The sequence below is a fragment of the Erinaceus europaeus genome, chromosome 8, assembly GCF_950295315.1.
Source record: "Erinaceus europaeus chromosome 8, mEriEur2.1, whole genome shotgun sequence".
NCBI lineage: Eukaryota > Metazoa > Chordata > Mammalia > Eulipotyphla > Erinaceidae > Erinaceus > Erinaceus europaeus.
In genome coordinates this window covers 5,605,237-5,627,638 of record NC_080169.1, presented here as the reverse complement: position 1 = coordinate 5,627,638, position 22,402 = coordinate 5,605,237, and the positions used below count along the sequence as shown (strand labels likewise).

Genomic DNA, 22,402 nt, shown 5'->3' with positions numbered 1-22,402 from the left:
CGCTGTTGAAGTGCACCACACACACCGGAGGGAGCAGGGGCTCCAACTGGGTCCCTGCACATGGTAATTTGTGTCTTGTGTGTTCAACTGAATGTGCCGCCCACCCACTCCAGCCACCCTGGATCCTTTTTTTTTTATTGCCTTGTTTATAGGGAAATGTGAGCCATCTTCAAAGTGTCCTGAATCAGTGCCCACCCTCTGAAGGGCAGTGCTGGTCTAGTTACCTTGTTGGACAATAGCTATCCAAAGGCTGATCTCATTACGGCTTAGGAAGCCTGCTGAAGTCCTCACAACCTCTAACTCGTGACCACGGCCTGTGCAAGTTCCTAGTTCACACCACTGGATAGGTAGTGGTTTAAGAAGGGAAGGATGGATGATTGGATGGCGGGATAAAGTTACCTTGAGGGATCTATGAAGTCAACTTTGAGATGGGACTGCTACTGGATGTCCTCAGGTCTCCTTCTCCTCACAGGGTTTGGTTTTATGAATGGGCTACTTTGCTTCTTCCCAAGGGCCATCCCAAGACTATTATTAGCACAGGAACCTTAATTCAAGGCTCTTAAGAGTCATATGAAACAACTAGTAAGTATACCTATCTGTTCATGATGAGACATTTTACCTTCTTGGGTGGTCTTATAAAACAGACGTGATTGGTTATTGTGAGGGATTTATGTATAAAATCCTTAGTGGGGCCAGATGGTAGCACACCTGGCTAAGAGCGTATATTACAGTGTGCAAGGTCCTGGGTTCAAGCCCCTGGTCCCCACTTGCAGGGGGAAGCTTTATGTGTGGTGAAGCAGGGCTGCAGGTGTCTCTCTGTCTCTCCCCCTCTCTATCTCTCCCTATCCTCTCAATTTATCTGTCTCTATCAAATAAATAAATGAATAAATAAAATTAATTTTAAAAGTAAAGAAAAAGAAAAAAATTAAAAATAAAATCCCTAGTCAAAAGTGGACCTGTTTCCATGTTATAAGCTTTGTTCCAGATGGTTCTTTTCTGCTCATTGTCAAGTGTTTAGGTATTATTCAAGAAACAAATTCATCCACTCTCTGGATTTCTGTCTGACATTCTAACTTCTTCCCAGCACTGGAGACTGCTGATTCTTCTAGCTTAAGAGCTACTGACTTTTCAAGAAAAATTAATCACTGACATAAATTTCTTAATGGTTTGGAATGCAGGAATGAGTATTTAGTGGTTTCCCCCCCCCCCCCTTACAAAAGGGACTGAGAGTCATTTCAGTTATGTTTCAATCAAGTGACATGAAATAGCTTTCAGAGCCCCAGAGGCCAGGATTCATGCATGTATTTTAATGAGCACTAATGGCATAATACTAGACTGAGTGATTTTTTTTTTGTTTTCACTCAGCAGGAATCAGATCTTATCTTCCTGCTGTAAACTGGGTCCCCAGGTCAGAGGCATCTGCACTGCATGGTACCTCCCTACAAATGCTGATGCTCAGGTTCTGCCCCAGGCCCCTAGAGCAGAATCTGCACTTTAGCATATGTACTCACCCAGGGGCACCACCACCTGGCCCCTAGAATCTGCATTTTTAAAAGATTCCCATATGAGTCTTATGCACATTAAGATTTAAAAAAGTCTGGTCATCAGATCTTTTTTTGTAAAGCTATTATACCTAGCAGCTTCTTCTTTTTTTAAAAGAATTTATTTATTTATTTATTTATTTATTTATTTATTTGGAAGATAGTAGGAGAGAAAGAACCAGCCATCACTCTGGTACATGTGCTACTGGGGATGGAACTCAGGACCCTATGGTTGAAAATCCAGTGCTTTATCCACTGTGCCACCTCCCGGACCATGCCTAGCAGCTTCTTGAACATCTTAGGATGATGGAAAGACTAGTCTTTGTAAATTATATTCTAGCCCACTAATGAACCTCTAGATGAAGATAGTGACTGAAAGGATTAACATATTTAGGAATCATTTAATTCTGTTAGGATTATTATCTGTTTCTGTCCAAGAGGAGTTCTCTTAGATATTAAAGGTCTATTGAAGCTCTCTGATTATATACTCAGCAAAAGCATTGCATTGCTGAAAGGAGATCACATTGTCCTGCAAAAAAATCCCATCTGCTTAGCTGGAGAGTCTTCTTATGCCCTTGGGTCCTTCTACATGTGACAGAGGTGCACTACTGTTTCCTCAAAGGTGAGGTCTTGCTGTAAATGAGCAAACAGTAGTAAGGAATTTTCAATCCCACAGAACCCAAGGAACAGCCCTGTAGCTCACCTTGGGGATCCTGGGTTGAGGTTTGGTTTCTTAAATCCAGAGATTCCCTTCAGTCTGCCTCATTCTTGTCCCTGAGCAGGTAGGCACTGATCCCCACTTTCATGGTGACCAAAAACCCATTTTCTCACTTCTCATTCTTCTCAGTGACTCTACTGCACTGGTCGACTCAGCGAGCTCCATGGTTTTGGCTCCCTCACATTTTGTTTTGTCTCCTTGTATAGTATGTGCATCTTTCGAACTGGAGAATTCTCGATTGTAGGGCTGGGTGGTGGCACACCTGGTTAAGTGAACATAGTACTAAGCACAAGGACATGTGCAAGGATCTGGGTTCAAGCCCCCAGCTCCCCAGGCGAAGCTTCATAAATGGTGAAGAAGGTCTGCAGGTATTTATCTTTCTCACCCCTTCTTTATCTCCCCCTCCTATCTCAATTTCTCTCTGTACTACCCAATTAAAAAAAAAAAAGGAAAAAAATGGCCACCAAGAGCTATGGATTGCTAGTTCTGGCACTGAGCCCCAGCAGTAACCCCGGAGGCAGAAAAAAATAAATAAAAGAGGATTCTCTGTTGCTGTCTTTTTCACCATCGTCTCTGTCCTGATCCCTGTCTCCACATCTATGTAAGACTTATATCCCCCACAACTCAGGTCTCTCTTTGCACAAAATGTTTTTTTCTGGGTTATCTTGTAATTCACTGACCGGTAGAGACACCAGCCGCCCCATGTTGAGGTGAACACTCTTGCCCAACTCGCTAGAATGTGGGTAGAGTTTGCCAGCTGATTTCATGTTAATGTGCGTGGGGAAATGTGCTCTAGAAACAGACTAGTACCTTCCTCATCTACAACAGACTCAGTGGATATAGAGAGCTGCGTATTGTCCTGGCCCCTGGCATCACTGTATGGACTAAATTGGACCTCCCATAGGCATGGGCTGAGATTGTGTAAGTCTATGAACTCAGAGACACTGAAAGTGGAGTGCAGTTTCTGATGATCTTAAGCATCGTCTGTGGAGATTCTGGTTGGGGGTTGAAGCCATAAATTCTTCATTCGCCTACATGTAGGAAGTGAAACTTTGTTCTCCCTCCTCTCTTTCCTCTTTTCCTTCCCAGTATCTCCCACCATCACCTATTCTGGACCCTCTACCACTGTGTTCTTTTCCTGTATTCACCTGAATTTGGTATCAAGTAATTTTCAGCAAAACTGCATCTGTAAAATAACACTAATAATACATAAAGATGCCCAAAGATGCATAAAGATAGCAAAGGTAGCTCTGTCACAAACTGTAAATTTCTCAAGAATCTTTGATAGTCTCCTTCTTCTTCTTCTTCTTCTTCTTCTTCTTCTTCTTCTTCTTCTTCTTCTTCTTCTTCTTCTTCTTCTTCTTCTTCTTCTTCTTCTTCTTCTTTTTTTTTAATACTGTAGCTATACTGAAAAACTTAATTTGCAGTTGTTCTAGTAAGGGCACTAGATTGTTTACATGATATATTTCGGTAAAATCTCCATTATAGAGCTCATACAAATGTGTTAGATTTTTTTGCTTTTTTTTTTTGTGGACTTAAGAAAATGACAGTAGGGGCCAGGTGGTGGCACACCTGGTTGAGTGCACACATTACCTTGCAGGTCTGCAGGTATCTTATCTTTCTCTACCTCTCTCTGTCTTCCCCTCGCCTCTCCATTTCTCTCTGTCCTATCCAACAATGATGACACCAATAACAATAATAACTACAACAATAAAAAAAAAACAAGGGTAACCAAAAGGGACTCAGGTTCAAGCCCCTGGCCCCCACCTGCCAGGGGAAAGCTTCACAAGTGGTGAAGCAGTGTTGCAGGTGTCTCTCTGTCTCTCTCCCCCTCCCCTCTTATTTTCTCTCTGTCCCTATCTGATAATAAATAAATATTGTTTAAAAATGATGATAAATACTCTCCACACCAGTGATTACAAGCGAATGCCAGTTCAGTGGGGGCCACAGAGGTGGCTGCATTAGGGCAGAGGATCCCAGCCTGTGCCTTCTTCTCATTGCAAACTCTGGAACAGCCTCCTAATCACCATGAGCAACATAAAAAAGAATATAAATGTTCTTCAGAGTAGATTTATACCAGTATGGAACATTCCAGTTAAGTCAACTTAACATTTAAATTAACGACTGAAAATACATCAGACTGTGCTGCTTAACCTGAACATAGAAAAGCAATTAGGTTCATGGCAAACTGAAAAAAAAAAAAACAAGATGAAGAATGGTTTGTCTGCTCTCACTGCTTCTGAAACCCTGTCCTGGCTGTCTGTGACTCTCCTAATTCGTTTGTGCAGAGAGAAGGAATGAGAGTTGGGTTTTAGAAATCTCATGAGCACGATGAATTAATCTCCTATTTGTTTTGTTGATTTAACTATAAATTGCATACAATAAAATATATGGGTGTTAAATTCTCAGCTCAGTAATTATGCTTTGTGTGTGTGTCTGTGTGTCTGTACACCTATGCAAATGACTATCTACCGTAGTCAATCCATAAAAATCTTTAGAACCTTATATAAGTGAATTCACACAATGAATTCCTTTAGATCTGGCTTTTCTTGATCAGCATAATACTTCTGAGATGTGTTCATATTGTCCCTTCTGATGATTGTCCCACTGAGAGAATGTGTCATCAGTGACTGTCCATAATGATTGCGGTATCCCAGTAGGTAAAATATACTGAAAGTTTTCTCTCCTGCTTGTAGGAATATGTTCCTTGACTGGATATCTGGAAGGAAGCAGCCTTTTACCACTATTTTCTTTAGCTCTTGTTTTTATCTCTGGGAGATTCTTCTGAGTCTGTTCTCTCTTTTATTACAAATTAGAAGAAAGTCGAGGAATATCCTTTCTTTTTAGAACTTCCTCAGTATATGTAATGCTTATGGAAACTTCATAGCTCAGTACTGGAAGCTTTCCAATAGTTATAAATGTGTAGTCTCTTTGAGAATCTAGTCTCTTAGAAATTCAAAATGGTTCTTTTTTTTTTTCTTTCCCCTTTTGCTTTGTAGGTCTACTTGCAGAAGCATACATCTTAAAAACTAATTTAGTTTACTTGTTTACTTTCTCAGACCCACACTCTCCTCTTCCAGTCGAATCATTCTTGGTGTGAATGTTCCATGAATTCCTTGGTGCTCCTTAAACATGCTACTGCCCAAGGGCCTTGTCATAGGCTATTTAATCTGCCTGAAGCGTTTTCTCCAGAAAGCATCAAGTCTACTCTCTGCCTATTTCCATCTCACCCGATTTCCTTTGTTTCCTTTTTCCAGAAAACATGTTGCCTTCTACATAGCTTTAAATATCTAAAAAAAAAAAAAAAAAATTAAGTCATTACCTTTTCTTTCCACTCAAGCAGTTTGGGTGTTGCCTAGTGTAGCTATGTAAAGCAGTAAGAATCGTATGTGATCCCAATATATATACTTATAACATGTACTGATTGTATCTGACCCTGCACCTAGAATGGCAGCCCTGTGACAGGGGTATTTGTTTGGTCTGGTGATGTGGTCCAAGAACCGGACTAGTGCTTGACTCACAGGAAGTGCAAAGGAAAAAGAATGGATCCCCACCTGCCAGGGGAAAGCTTCTTCACAAGTAGTGAAGCAGGGCTGCAGGTGTCTCTCTGTCTCTCTCCCTCTCGATCTCCTCCTCCCCTCTCAATTTCTCTCTGTCTCTATCCAATAATACATAAATAATTTTTAAAAGAATGGACATTATGTTGACATATATGTGGAAATACCATATTTATTAAGTTACTCCTATGTAACCCTAAGGATTCTAAATAGTTTGCAATATTAAAAATATTTTTTAAAAGCTATTTAAGGGGCCAGGTGTTGGCACACCTGGTTGAATGCACATGTTACAATGCACAAGGACCCGGTTCAAGCCCCCGGTCCCCACCTGTAGGGGGAGAGCTTTGTGAGTGGTGAAGCAGGTCTGCAGGTGTCTCTCTGTCTCTCTCCCTCTCTGTCTCCCCGACTCCTCTCAATTTCTGGCTGTCTCTATCCAATAAATGGAGATGATAAATTTAAAAAAGGGCCCAGGCAGTGGCATAGCTGGTTGAGCGCACATATTAGTCTGTGCAAGGACCTAGATTCAAGCCCCAGGTCCCATCTGGTAGTGAGGAGTAGTGTAATTCTAATGACTAATAAGAAAATTAACAGAAAATATATAGAGGACTGGAGAATGTTTAAAATAGCAAATGAGCCCCTACAAAAGTACAATTATATAACAGTCACGAAAAGACAAAATTTTACCCAATGAGAGGAAATCAATGGTAAGAAAAGCAGCTGACTTTGGGGTAGGGGAAGTGGGATGTTGCCTAGAAATTCTTTATGGGATGCACAAGGTGGAATGTCTGGCTTCTGTAATTGCTTCTCTGCTGGACATGGGTGTTGGAACATGGATCCTTACCTCTAGCCAGTTTCTGTCTTTCCCTAGTAAGATAGGGCTTAGAGAGGTGAAGTTCCAGGACACATTGGTGAGGTTGTCTGCATGGAATCATCATAGCATCTGCAACTTGGTGGCTGAAAGGCAGTACGATATAAAGCAGGACAAATTGTTTAAGAAACAGGAACCCAAAGGTAGGAATAGAGCAGATGAAACTAGGCATCTTCATGTGGGAAGAAGCTAGAAAGTCTGTTTTAGGTATGTTCTAAGGGGACTATGGCTTTAGTAATTTTTGCCTAAGCTTGATAGCTCCCATGCAGATGGAATAAAAGTATTGTCTGGAAAGATGGTATCAGAGTTGAGAATAGAACTAGAAAGATGGATTAGGACAAAAAGTAGCTCCGGAGTATGAGGAAAGCATATAAATACCATTAATTGTAAGCCCTACCCATCTGACCTAGGTCCATATTTAGCATATTCATCCTGTGCGACCTCTGAGTCCCTGTCACTCTGAGCTCAAACCTCATGGTCACACACAGGCACTAAAGAAATTTTTAATGGCTCTCTTTCTCAAGTGCATAAACTTAAACTAGAACAATATAAGGTTGCAAAACACACATTTAGATCTCAGTTGTTTAAAAGAAACCTAAATACAGGGCTGGCAAATTGACTCTTTTGGAGAGAGGATTCCTTAGACATATGAATGACCCCGTTTGGAACCCAGCCCCCACTGCGATAAAGGAAGGTTAGTTGCTGTGAGTTTTTCCGCACTCTGCCTTGATGCTTCTTTGTCTTTATAAAAGGAAAATAGTAAAGAAAAGAAAGAAGTCTAAATATATCTTCAGCCACCACAGAGAGAGGAAAATAAAAATACTGCATACAAAAAAGTATCACTGAGATATTCTTTTTTTTGGGGGGGTGGAATAGCATAATGGTTATGCAAACAGACTCTCATGCCTAAGACTCCTAGGTCACAGGTCCTAAGTCCCAGGTGCCAGGTTCAATCCCCCACACCACCATAAGCCAGAGCTGAGCAAAACAAAAAAAAAGAGCTCTAGAAAACAAACAAACAAAAGACATTACTGATAGACTTAAGACAATGAAAGATCATGGCAATTGTTTCCCATCTTAAAGCTTCTGCATTAGGTATTTCAAAAATGAAAATATTTTGTGTTCATTAAGGTGAAAAACTATACCCAAAACATCATATTTAGCATTAACAAGTCTAGAAGTCTGTTGTCTTTACATCCTAACCACAGTTTTAAAAAGTATCTCTTAATTTGAAGTACTTCTCAAACTGAAAATAACACATAAGCACAAAGCAATTCTAGAGAGACAGACAGACAGACCACAAGATCATAACACCTCCATTGCGGTGCCAAGGTCATAGTTGAACCCATACATGAGAAGGAAGGCATGCACCCTACCCGGTAAGTTATCTCTCAACCCCTGGGTATTCTTGGGGAAAAAAAAAAAAAAACTAATGTGGCCACATAAAGTGCTTTTCTTTGTATTTAAGTTGTGTTCTAGTTCCGTGATGCCCACACTTAGAAAGCTGCATCCCGGGGAGTCGGGCTGTAGTACAGCGGGTTAAGTGCAGGTGGCGCAAAGCACAAGGACCAGCATAAGGATCCCGGTTCGAACCCCGGCTCCCCACCTGCAGGGGAGTCGCTTCACAGGCGGTGAAGCAGGTCTGCAGGTGTCTGTCTTTCTCTCCTCCTCTCTGTCTTCCCCTCCTCTCTCCATTTCTCTCTGTCCTATCCAACAACGACAACAACAATAATAACTACAACAATAAAACAACAAGGGCAACAAAAGGGAATAAATAAATAAAATAAATATTTAAAAAAAATTAGAAAGCTGCATCCCCAGGGCATCATAAACACAAGAACACAGATGTGATAGCATTCACAGAAAGGGCAATGTATACCTTCCACAGAGAGAAGGACGGAGTTTGGCTTTTAGCATTGATTTCACAGCTTCTGGTATGAGGCTTGCTGTCAAAAAAAAGTCCAATATTAAAAATACCTTGTACATAAATTCATTCCTGCAGTGTTATTCAGAAGGGTCCTACGTGACAAACCATACAATAATGCCAAATCCATCGTAAAGAAGTTAGGAAAAGTTGTTGCAATGTGTTTTACTTTGGCAGTTTTTCAAACCTCCATATCTCTGAGGTTTCAGACTTTTCATTTAAAATACCTGGAGAACCATTCTGTAGTACATTATCCTTGAAGCAAGCATCACTAAGGCACTGGGGCATGGATTAAACTGGAGCACATGAATGTGGAGTATGACTAGTATACTGTGTATTTAAGAGATACTGTCAATGGAATAAAGCATTGTCAGAAGATAATGATTTCCAGCTGCCACATAGATGTCAAAGCAAAGCCAAAGCATTTATTTTCAAAGCAAAAGGCAGGGAAGTAATATGATTCCCCAGTTGGCACATAATAAGGCTATAAATCTATCAGGACTCTTGATGGCATCGAGAGATGTGTCTACACCAAGGTATGCAAACTGGATTAGATTCCAAGCCAACCTTCAGAGGTGGTTTTTTTTTCTTCTCAAAACGGTTGCCTCTAGAGTGCCCCTGAAGCCTAGAAACGGAAACACAATATTTGGCATGTTTCCCATTCTCACTTCATCACCAAAGATAGGCTAAGAAGAAATAGGCTGAGTTACTCATTTTTCCTCTAGAACTATGATGAAGAGAACGTCTGTACCAGAGAAACTGTGGGGAGGGAGAGGGAAGATACGGTATCTAGCTCTCCGCTGCCCATCATTCAGAGAATGAGGAGCTAATGTTTTCCAAAAAAAAAAAAAAAAAAAAAGCTGTCTTTTCTCAAATGTGTAATTCTTACAGGGCAGATTCTCAGTAAGAGAGCACAGCTTTTGTTTCTTAGCCCCCTCTAGGAAAAATAAAAATAGACTTCATTTCTTACCACAAGCTGTATACAAAGATTAATTGATCAATTTCACAAATACTTACAATTTAAAAGCACCTGCTATTTTCCAGTCACTGTGGTGGGTATTCTAGGTTATTTAAGAAGACTGTCGTGGTCCAGGAGGTGGCACAGTGGATAAAGCATTGAATTCTCAACCTTGAGGTCCTGAGTTCAATCCCTGGTAGCACACGTACCAGAGTGATGTCTGGTTTTTTTCCTCTCTTTCTTATCTTCCTCATGAATAAATACATAAATTCTTAAGAAGAAAAAGAAGGAGGAGAAGGAGAAGAAGAGGGAGAAGGAGAAGAAGGAGAACAAGGAGAAGAAGGAGAAGAAGAAGAAGACTGTTGCAATCGTCTAGGAAATAGAGATGCCTGTTGGTAATGATGAAAATCAGATGACTGATTTAGGAAGCATATCAAGGCGGTTTGATAGAACCTGGTGGTGGATTGATGTAGATGAATAGGAGAGAAGAAAGGGTAATTTTTAGTTCAATTTGACACGATGAGTTCGAGTCTCTGCATCACTGAATTGTAGATACTAGTTGCCAGTTTGGATAATGCATGAAACAAAAGTTCAAATCGAGGTGCAGGAGAGGTGTTCTTAGAGAAATGAAGACATAAGTCTGAACCTTGTGAAAGCTGACTTTCTGGAGAAGAGGCTAGGTAATTATAAAGGCTAGCTTTATATTTCAAGCCCTGGAGTAAAATCTAGAGATAAAAAGAGATTGAGAAAGACTTTCTAACATGTAAAATTCTCAGCACCAGGTTAAACCAGGGCTTGTGTAATCCTCTGTTTTAGAACTGATTTTTACTGGAGATAATCAGAACATTTATATTGAGGCTTTTTTTCTTTAAATATTTATTTACTTATTGATATATTCTCTTTTGTTGCCCTTGTTGTTTTATTGTTGTAGTTATTATTGTTGTCATTGTTGTTGGATAGAACAGAGAGAAATGGAAAGAGGAGGGGAAGACAGAGGGGGAGAGAAAGACAGACACCTGCAGACCTGCTTCACTGCCTGTCCTTGCGCTTTGCGCCACTGTGCTTAACCCGCTGTGCCACCACCCGACTCCCTGCTTTTTTTATTTTTATTGTTTCTTACCTCCTTATATAGCCAGAGTGTAACAAGAAGGAACCAAAAAACTGTCAATTTGCTTTCAAGTTTCCAGATATAAAGAAGCTATTTTAAGAACATGTTCATAAAAGCTTCAACAATGTTTGCTTTTCTCTCTTTCTTTCTTTCTTTCTTTCTTTTTTACTGAAAAGTAACTCAATTGATTTAAATCTACTATTTTAAAATGTAAGGTTGGCCTTTAAAATCTTACAGTGAAAAAGTTTGAATTTTTGTTCTTCTTTTTTGTATGCTTTGGGCCACGCTTACTCTAGCCATTCAGAGCAGTAGAAGCTACACATTGACATATGTCCTTGGAAAAAAAAAAAACTGTAGCTCAGATAATATAGTTGTAAATTTTTTGAAATAGTTTATCTTAACATTTGTCATATAATAAGTAAAATTAATCCCTCAAAAATTTGATTCTACATGAATATTTTCCTTTGGCTTACTGTCATTGCCTCCCAAATTATATTAACTAATTGTACTCAGAAAATTTATAGTCAAACTTAAAATTAATAAGATCTTGGTATATTTATCATTTGTTACTGGGTTACGATTAGCACGAACTGCAGATCCACTAACATACTCTTATGCATATTGATTCCCCTGCATGCTATTATTTTAGAAATTCTTAGCAGAACATACATACATATATTATGTACATATACATGTATATATATATATATATTTAACATTTGACATAGAATAACTTGAGTTTGCTGTGTTTGGAAATAACTCATGTGGGAGAAAGTTGCATTAAATAAGTAATAGAGATAAAGTTTATACTTCTATATATTTCAAAGCTAATGCCACTAACTTACAATGGAATGGTAACGTGAAGACACAGTGCTGTAATTTGATTGATTTGTTTTGACAGCAACCAAATAATTGAGAGTGAAAGGTGTCAGCACAGATGAAATATTGTATAAGCCACATTCATAAGACAACCTGGCAGCAACAGCAACTGGGAGTTTATTTCCTTTGATTTCATACTGGTACTCCCCTTCAGTTTATTATGAAATCATGAAGGGTGCATGACTTCCCCAATGAGGGAGACTTTTAGAGAGAGGACAGAAATAGAAGTTTGTCAAATAGCTGAACAATGGATACAGAAAAAAGAATCAAGGGTGATGATAGTCTGCTGAGCTAGATTACATCAGCCTTTCTGTTTCTTTTGCAAGTTGCTGCTCTTATACATTTTACCTCATTTTTTTTACTATTATTTATTTATAAAAAGGAAACAGTGGACATAGGATAAGAGGGGTACAACTGCACACAGTTCCCACCACCAGAACTCCACATCCCATCCCCTCCCCCGATAGCTTTCCTATTCTCTATCCCTCTGGGAGCATGGACCCAAGGTCATTGTGAGATGCAGAAGGTGGAAGGTCTGGCTTCTGTAATTGCTTCCCAGATGAACAAGGGTGTTGACAGGTGGATCCATACTCCCAGTCTGCCTCTCTCTTTCCCTAGTGGGGTGGGGATCTGGGGAAGTGGGGCTCCAGGACACAGTGGTGGGGTCGTCTGCCCAGGGAAGTTTGGTTGGCCTCATGGTAGCATATGGAACCTGGTGGCTGAAAAGAGAGTTAACATATAAAACCAAACAAATTGTTGACTAATCATGAACCTAAAGGCTGTAGTAGTGCAGATGAAGAGTTGTGGGCTGGGCGGGGGGGGGGGGGGGGTCTCTGTTCTGTAGAGAGCTAGTAGGCATATTTTAGTTCTATTCCAAAGGGCCTGTGGCTATACTAGTTTTTGTTTTTTCCCTGAGCCTGAAGTCTAATATGTAGGTGGATCCGAGTTATTGTCTGGGGAGATGATGTCATGTCAGGAAAAAGGACCAGAAAGCTGGATCAGGGAAGAGAGTAGCTCCCAAATATGGGAAAGGGGTATAAATATTATTGACTATAAACCCCATTGATTTGATCTGATCTGGGGCCCATATTCAGCTTAGGAGCCTATGTGACCTCTGCATCCCTGTAGATCTGAGCTCACAATCTGTGATCATGAGTAGGAACATTCCAAGCTGCCCCAATATCAGGACCCATCTTCCTCAGGTGGAGCACACAGTTTGTTGTCCAGCCTCCCTTCAGAGGATGGAACATTCTCTACTGTTGTTGATCCAAGTTGAGGACAAGGTCCTGTGGGGGGCCCACAAAGGGGTCTGTCTTGTTGTTCCTGATAGAGATGACCAGTAACAATGGAGAAGAAGGATTTATTTGAGGCCTATACCTATCATGTCAGTTTGGGAATCTCAGGACTCCCTTACTAGGGCCCCAGCTGATGGGGTGGCCTGATAGTGACTAAAGAGTCATTGTTAATACAGTCTCTTGCCCTTATTCAGCTTTTGCAGTCCTTGCTTTGATAAGGATAGCTTGGGAGTGAGTGAGGGAAGTATAATAGGAAATAGGTGAGGAGGATATCTAAGTCTAAGTAGACACTATTTCATTATGAACTTTCTTTTACCTCATTTTAAAGGGACTCCAAGTCAGATCAAATCTAAGAGTGTTTCCCAGTCTGTAGATAGCAGATGGGCAAAGAGTTTAGTGTATTCTGGTTTCAGATACGGTATTTGCCAACTGAAAATCCAAATGCCTAACAAGAATAAGATTTTAGGTGCTTAACTAACATAGAAGCTAAGTGGTCAGGAAGATAATCTGCCCACAAACAACCATTGAACATGCCAACTATTAGTAGAGTTGAAAAACTAACCTGGTTTAGTCCCTGCCCACAGTTTGCTAGTAGTAGGGCCTGACAAAGGCACTATGATTTCTGAGACTTGCTTTCCTCAGATATTTTAAGTGTGATACTTTGTCCAGCATACACTATCAAAAGCACAATGAGTGAAAGATACTTTTTTTTTTATTTCTTAGAACTACAAAGTTCATGTGGTAGCTGTAAGCTAAAGTTATTGTTGTCCCAAAGGTATATTGCCACATTTCAGTACATTTTTTCCTCCACCAAAGTATGATTCTGTTCCACCGAGGAGCCTCCCTTTAAGGCTTTTCCCTTCTGAATCCTCAAATCTGCTGCAACAGATTATCAACCATTGAGGTTTCACCTTGCCTTGTCCTTTGCTTTGTTTCTTATGGGGAAGAATAGAGTTGAACTGTTACTGTGACTTAGAATAGCATGTAGACTCAACATAGCATATGCACATGCTGGATTTTAATGACACACACCCTTTAGCATGTATAATGTAATGTAACTTCAAATTAAAACATAATACATTTTAATAAAGAAAAGACCTCTAATTCATTTCATTTGTAGATTTTCAAACCCTAACAAAGGAGTGCAGTGAGTAACACAAGAAAAACACCTAGTGTACCTGCCACGCTGTTCTATTAAATGCTACTATTTGCGCCTTTCGTTTTATCTCTTTAAGAAGTTGCAGATATAGTTGAAGTCCTTTTGCAACACTTCCACATCCCCTTCACTACCATTATTTTAAAAACTGCAGCTAGCGTAAATCATATGTAGCATACATGCTATACACCTTAAGCCACCTTTCCATATTCAATTCAGTGCTTATCAACACACTCACATTGTTATACAACTGTCACCTACCACCTCTAGAACATTTTTACCTTCTGCAACTGAAACTTGACCCTGTGAAACATTGGCTCCTACTGTCTTCTCTTCTGAGCCCTTGGCAACCACCATTCTCCCTTCTTTTTAAAAAAAAATTTATTTATAAAATGGAAATACTGACAAAAATCATAGGATAAGAGGGGTATAATTCCCACCACCAGAACTCCGTATCCCATCCCCTCCCCTGATAGCTTTCCTATTCTTTATCCCTCTGGGAGTATGGACCCAGGATCATTATTGGGTGCAGAAGGTGGAAGGTCTGGCTTCTGTAATTGCTTCCCCGCTGAACATGGGTGTTGACAGGTCGATCCATACTCCCAGCCTGTCTCTCTCTTTCCCTAGTGGGGCGGGGTTCTGGGGAAGTGGCTCCAGGACACATTGGTGGAGTTGTCTTCCCAGGGAAGTTCTGTTGGCCTCATGGTAGCATCTGGAACCTGGTAGCTGAAAAAAAATTAACATACAAAGCCAAGCAAGTTATTGATTAATCATGAACCTAAAGGCTGGAATATGGCAGATGAAGATTTGAGGTCTCCATTTTAGAAATAGTTAGTAGGTCTATTTTAGGTATATTCCAAAGGGCCCATGACTTTATTAGGTTTTGCCTGAGCCTGACATCTGATATGCAGGTGGACCCAAGTTATTGTCTGGGGAGATGAAGTCATGGCTGGCCTTCTATCTCTAGAAATTTGAATACTTTCAAGAATATCATTTAAGAGGAGTCATAGAGCTTGTCTTTTTGTGGTTTATTTCGTGTATTAAAAATACATTTGCATTGTAGCATGTGACATAATCTCCTTCCTTTTTGTGACTAAATACTACTTCCTTTTACGTATGTATACATTTTGCTCACACGGATGGTTTCTACCTCTTTACTACTGTGAATTTGTTGTGATAGCATGGTACAAATGTTGTGCTTGTCCTTGCTTCCAGGTCACTTGTATCTTAGTAGGCATTTCTGATGTTTAAAATGCTGTGGGTCGTGTTGCATAAGTTAAGTCTGAGCTATAGTTCGCAAAGGCACACATTAGCAGCAAGATTTTAATTTGTGTTTTGTTTTGTTTTGTACTGGTTTTTGTATTTGTATACTCCATATAGCCTGTCCTGTATTTTTTCCACACAGGCTGGAAAACAGCATAAGGTAGACAGCTTGTCACAGGGAACAAACATGGTGTCCAAAGAGACCTCACCGTCATAAAGTCACTCATGCTCACAGACCCCACTTGCGCCCTTTTCATAAGATTAAGGAGTGGAAGCATCAAATAGCATTACATTTTTGGCCAATTTCCAACCAGAAAGTTGTAATAGGTAGTAATGTTCCCATAGCCAAAACTTTACTCTTAGAGTATTTGTAGTTCAAAACACTAAGTCTGGTATTTTTCTTTTTCCACTTTAAAAGAGTACAAACTAGGGTCAGCTGAAATAGCTCACTTAGATAGCACACTGTTTTGCCGTGTGTGTGTGAGCCAGGTCTGAGTCTGGCCCCTGTCACACTGGAAGTAGTTTGGTGCTATGATTTCTTTCCTTCTCTCTCTTCCTGTCTCTCTACCTGAAATAGTGCAGAGCTGTGAAGCCCACTGACAACAAAAAATTCAAAGTAGTGAGAGCATTTTATTGTGATCACTAACCTATCCAGCATACTTATTTTTTCTTGGCCCAGATTTGTACTCAATTAGCTAAACTCTTCTGGTTGATGATGATGAAACATCAGTCCAGGGAGAGTGCTTGGGAGGGGACATGGGGTCCCCACAAACTCCTCTGACACATTTATGTTGGATCCATTGATAATTACCATGCCACTGTAATAATTAATCATCTCATCTCAGATAACAATTTGAAGACACATTTGATGGCTTCTAAGAGCGATGATATTATAAAATGCAAAACAAATAAAGAAACTCCTCCTGCCTGGAAAAACAAAAACAGTTGCTCAGGCACCAGATCTCTGCAAAGACTCATTCCAGCACAGAGATCCTGGGGATCCTCAGTCAATAGGCCTCCCTTGGACTGAGTCTGGAAGTGCAGTTTTCACCAGGAAGCTTTCCATGTTGGTATTTGCCTCAGAAAGATCCGGAAGATTATTTGACCATGTGGTTCATTCATATGTAGTTGTCAGCTGTGTTTTTAACACGAGAACTTGAAACACTTTTCACCTACATTTCAATATGATGACCACATAGGAATATCATTTATGAATTCATAAAAGTTCTGTCTTGTTGAATTTCACATACTCTTGGGATAAATCAGAATTGTAAAACATGCAATGTATTCAATGTAGAATTACCTGCTGATTTGAATTTAGAATCACCTACTCACTCGAATTTATGTCATTAAAACAATGAACTTTTTTTTTTCCTTATTGGAGGATCAATGACTTACAGTAGACAGTAAAATACAGTAGTTTGTACATGTGTAACATTTCTCATCTTTTCACATAATAACCTAACCCCCTCTAGGTCCTCCTCTGCCATCCTGTTCTAGGACCTGAACCCTCCCCCATTCCCCAGAGTCTTTGACTTTGGTGCAACACACCAACTCCAGTCCAAGTTCCGCTTAGTGTTTTCCCTTCTGTTCTTGTTTTTCAACTTCTGTGGATGAGTGGGATCATCCCATATTCATCCTTCTCTTTCAAAATAATGAACTTTTACCTAAGGGACTTAAACTCAAAAAGAAGCTTATTTTATAATAATAACTTTTGCTGTATACTTACCCAGCTTTCTCACATTGTTTGAATCATGACCTCTAATATTCTTATAACAAAAATATGAGATCCTCTACTCTACCTCAACATTATTAGAAAATTTCAGTGTTTGAGGTCGAAGCCCTTCCAAAGTGTGTACCCATCAAAGCAAAATTTGTACATCCACAGAATTCACAAATCTGTCAGGTATAAAATAGGCTTCTCTTACAGTTTTCTTTATAAAGCTGGAATTTTTTTATAAAAGCCTATCTACATATCCATATATAATAAGTATGTACACATATGTGTCCTTTTGCAAGTGTGTAGTGCCTTGTGGTAGTGTGAGATGTTGCTGCACTTGTTCATTTTTACTGTGAAAAAGATCTTACCACATGTGATTTCATGTCTTAAAAATACATCTACATTTTAGGAGGGGGGGATAGGATGCCAAAAATCCCATGCCAGATTTTAATGTAAAATTTATTCCTTTAAAAAGGGCTTTTAAAAAACACAACATTTTTCTAATGTGCATTAAGGATGTTGGAGAAGTTCACTGGAGCATATTCTCTGAGCTTTCAGGAGCAATCTGTAGTCAGGCATTTTAAATGAAAATTGATTTGTGATTTACATGGTCAGTGGAAAGAAAATTAACTTATGGAAGGTTGTAATGAAATATTAGACAAGTAAAAAAGTAGATGGTGATCTAGTGGAACTAAAAGTCCCATCTGGAAGAATTCTGTGACATTTTTACATTTATCTATGTTCTGCATGAGTTGTAATGTTAGTGGTAATTTTATGGGACTGAACTGAAATGAAAAGGGTGTTATCACAGATTGCCTACAATATAGGATTGTGTTCAGAGGAGAGTCCTGTATACTATTCTCCATTCTCCTATAATATGACTCATTGCACTTTTTTCAGCTACTGTTGTTGAATGCATTCAGCCTTTTACTTGAGGTTATTAAAGAAGAACATCAAATGCTCACAAATACAATCCAGACACACACTGCAGAGCAACGCTGCAGCTTCCCCTTCGTTCTGCATTGTTTAGGTAATATCCAGGAAAGACTCTTCAAAAATATACCGGAAGGAATCAGTGCACTGAATGTAAAGCTTTGTACCTTAAACCATATATATATATTTGCCTTTAAAGCATGAAACAACTCATTCAAATCGAGACTATTTTAGTAGCATAGCAAATTTATTTATTCCTAGAAATATGCATTTCAGATGTCCATTTTCTCCTTCTCCACTGCTTTTTTAAATTTTTAAAAAAAAAATTTATATTTATTTATTTATTTTCCCTTTTGTTGACCTTTTTATTGTTGTTGTAGTTATTATTGTTGGTGTTATTGATGTCGTCATTGTTAGATAGGACAGAGAGAAATGGAGAGAGATGGGGAAGACAGAGGGGGGAGAGAAAGGTAGATACCTGCAGACCTGCTTCACTACCTGTGAAGCGACCACCCTGCAGGTGGGGAGCCGGGGGCTCGAACTGGGATCCTTACGCCGGTCTTTGCGCTTTGCGCCACGTGCACTTAACCTGCTGCGCTACCGCCCGACTCCCACCATTGCATTTTTTTTTAAAAAATTCAAAAATCTTCCTGTGGGCAGAGGAATGCATTCTAATAGAGGGAGGTAAATATTCTTCTTCCTAACTAAATATATATATATGATAGTTGATGAGGGACAGAACCGGAGCACCCCTGCATATGTGTGGCACCGGAACTACGTCCCAGGGCTTCACACAGGCAAGATCTCTCCTCTGCCACTGAACCGCCTCTCAGACCTTGAAGATGCTCCCTTTCTAGTTTGGTTCAAAAAAGAAAATGCCTATTAATGGAGACCTGGGGAAGTAGGTCAGCTGGCAGAAGGTAGGATCTGCATGTCTGAGACTCCCAGTGCAATCCCTGTTGTCATATGTATTAGAATGGTACTCTGTCTCTCCTGTCTGTCTGTCTGCCTGCCTGTCTCTCTATCTCTCCATCTCTATCTCCTATGAAGTAAGTAAAATAAACCTTTAAAAAAGAAGTGTTCACCCTACTTCGGTACTAATGATATGATGTGGGCTTTTAACATAAAGAGTGGATCTTCTTCCATATGCTACCACCGTCCCCTCTTGACAGTGACTATTTTGGACAGATGATCATGACTTTCTGAAAGTAGCTATTTTCTGAATGAATGTTTTAAACATTTGATATAATTTAAGCACTCTAACCCTGCACTAAAGCATAAACCTTAAGATCCTTTGCCTTAAAACTTCAGCGTCCCTTTTCTGTTTCCTATTTATTTAATTTCTTTACTGGGGGATTAATGTTTTACATTCAACAGTAAGCACAATAGTTTGTACATGCATAAAATGTCCCAGTTTTCCACATAGTAATACAACCCCCACTGGGTCCTCTGTCATCCTTTTTGGACCTGTACTCCCCACCCCCCCCCACCCCCCCCCACACACACACACACACACACCAGAGTCTTTTACTTGGTGCAATACACCATGTTTGTTTATTTTTATTTTATCTTTCTTTTCACCTACCTTCATGAATAGCATCTGCATATAGATAGAACTTCTAAGAAGCTCTAAAGAGTCAAGTCCTTAGTTAAACTGATATTTCTACTATTTTTAAGCAAGTCCACTGTATGTGAGAAATCTTACTTTTAGGAGCTACAATTTTTTTTTTGTTATCGTTTGTTACAAGATCACAAGATCACCATGTATAGTTCCACACCACCAAAGCTCTGTGTCCCCACCCTCCCAAAGATAACCGCCAGAATTCTCACAAGTTAAGTGCACATGATGCAAAGTACAAAGACCAATGTAAGGATCCTGGTTCCAGCCCCCGGCTCCCCACCTGCAGGGGAGTCGCTTCACAGGCGGTGAAGCAGGTCTGCAGGTGTCTATCTTTCTCTCCCCCTCTCTGTCTTCCCCTCCTCTCTCCATTCCTCTCTGTCCTATCCAGCAACAAAGACACCACCACCACCAACAACAGTAACTACAACAATGAAACAACAAGGGCAACAAAAGGGAATAAATAAATAAAATATAAAAAAAAAAATAAAACAGTTTGCTTGGATCTGTTTTGTTTGGATTTTTTTTTTTTCTTTTGCCAAGTTCATGTAAAGCAGATCTCTAGACTCCACTTAAGGAGTGAAACCATCTGGTGGTTGTCTTTCATCTCTCTTCTTACTTCACTAAGCTAAATTCCATCCATTTTGTCCCAACAGACAGAACATTTTAAATTATGCTCTTTTCGGCTGGTGATTAGGTCACTTGGATTGTGCTGCTTTGCTATGCGCAGAATCCAGCTTTGGACCTGGTCCCGACTGCATTACAGGAACACTTGGTGCTTGGTCTCTCTCTCTCTGTCTGTCTGTCTCAAAGTCATTATCTAAAAATATAGTTTTGTCAGTTACTTTTCATTTATGTTTCTTAAATCTTCCACTATTTCCTTTCATAAGGAAATCACAGCTTATTTCAATATGCTAAAAGTGTATCTTATTTATTACAAACATTCTCTCTTTGAAACTAGTGATGACTCTTAATTAAGACTACCGACTAGTATCCCCTAGGGACATTGTGAGAACAATAAATTCTTGGGTCCTCTCACATAGTTCTGATTCAATAGGTTTTCTAAAACAAAATCACTGATGGAGTTTAATATGCGCTTAGTTTTGACACCACAGCTCTGTAAGCAAAGGCCACAGGGGGAAAAAAAACCTTGTTACTCTGCTGGAGGTTGAGGGAAAGACTGGAGAGCTATGTGCAGGATTGGGGAGGTGGATTCCCCTGGCTTGAGAGGTACAACTCCATCTGCTACTTTTCCTGTAACTACTTTTTACATCCTAAAAATCATTATTTGACCCACAATCTTTGAATCTGTGCCTTTGACCTAAATGCACATGTGATCTTATTACAAGAATCCTGTATTGTTATTTAATTTTCTCTTTAGTCATATATTCATAATCTAATTTGAGTCTCTCCTTAATCTTCTAGCTTTTACATTGAGATTTCTGCCATAATTTAAAATAAATATTTTAAAACCAAAGTTCCTGAGAGCTAGCCAAAATGTGCCTTATTACTCAGCCTTGTCAATTTATTTTTTAAGTTGTTTCATTCCAAATAACCACTACCACCACCCCCCCCCAACACCAAAATGTTCCTTAATATCAGAAACCAAGACTGTAGCTATGGGTGCTGACGTAGCATTTAAACAACCATTTGACATCCATTCTTCCTGTCAGTTCTGCAGCACATTCACTGCATAACATTTCTAGGGGAAAGGTCATGGATCTGTCACCAGCAGTGTTTGTGGCACTCAGAAAATAAAATGGGGGTGGTTAATGATAGCTGGGGCAGCTAGTGTAATCACAGGATGCCTCTAAGGTCAATATTCTATATTGGCTTTCCGTCCTGTCCATCTGAAACAATATACTGGAGTAAATGTAATCAGTAAGTGGTTGCAAATGAATCTTTCAGAGACATCAGCATTACAGAAACAAGAGATTCAAGAAGAGATGCTAAGTGGATCTTTGGGGTTTGAATAGCAGCCCTGGGAATCATTACCTTAATTAATAGCTGCTAAACCCAGGACCCTTGCTCCCTGGCTTATGGATGAGTTCACAATTGCTATTCTGGAAACGTCTTTTGGATCCTTCAGAAAGTGTTAGAGGGGTAAACAGACACTGGGGATCAGACTCAGACACCCAAGAACCCAACCTACCCCATCTCTTCCTAACCACAAGAACAGCCCTGGGGATCCGATAACTGGCTCCACAGACCACAAAGTGGTAAGTGGTGGCTTACGAGAAAGATGAGGTGATTCATTTCAGCACTGAATTTCTGTTTAAAAGTCTTCACTACATGCATAGTGGTGGTGGTGGGAGGGTGATAGCTCTAGTTGGAAGGCACTTGTCCTTTGACATTTACCTACAAATTATCAAAGAGCTTTCCAGAGGAAAAAGGGCAGTTTTTGTAGATCTTTCAGTCCTATTTACTACACTCTCTTTAAGAGCTGGCATGATTCTTGTCTGAAGGGTTAGAGTGGAGCAACGTCAAATTTGCTTTTCCTTTCTACATCTTTCTTTGCCAGCACCAGTGACTGTCTCTCTGTCTCTCAATGTCCAACTTGCCAGATATCTCCTAATTTAAACCTTTCTTGCCTCTAGAAAAGATTTAACGAATTTGCTCATTTTGAAACATAATTTCCCAAAGTTTCCAGAAATATTTATACGAAAGAAAAGGTATGAGCCAGGAGGCATAAATTAACTGGATTGGGAAATTATTTTAAGTGGAGGAATAACCTTCTCCATAAGGTGGCCCAATTGACTTGACTTAACAAGTAAGTTGACTAACAACTAACTAGCTATATAAGTTGATGTATGAAGGGCTACTAGGTGTCAGAGTTTGCTCCGTGTGGTCCAGATACTGTCTAC

General features: G+C 39.7%; 1 protein-coding gene across 1 annotated transcript in view; it reads left to right on the top strand.

Moving 5' to 3' along the window:
- The window catches only part of POU6F2 (POU class 6 homeobox 2), a 591,094-nt gene that overhangs the window by 290,386 nt on the left and 278,306 nt on the right, over positions 1-22,402 (top strand). Inside the window, exon 5 of the mRNA XM_060195767.1 lies at positions 10,097-10,114. Coding sequence (XP_060051750.1) covers positions 10,097-10,114 — 18 coding nt within the window. The remainder of the gene's footprint in view (positions 1-10,096; positions 10,115-22,402) is intronic.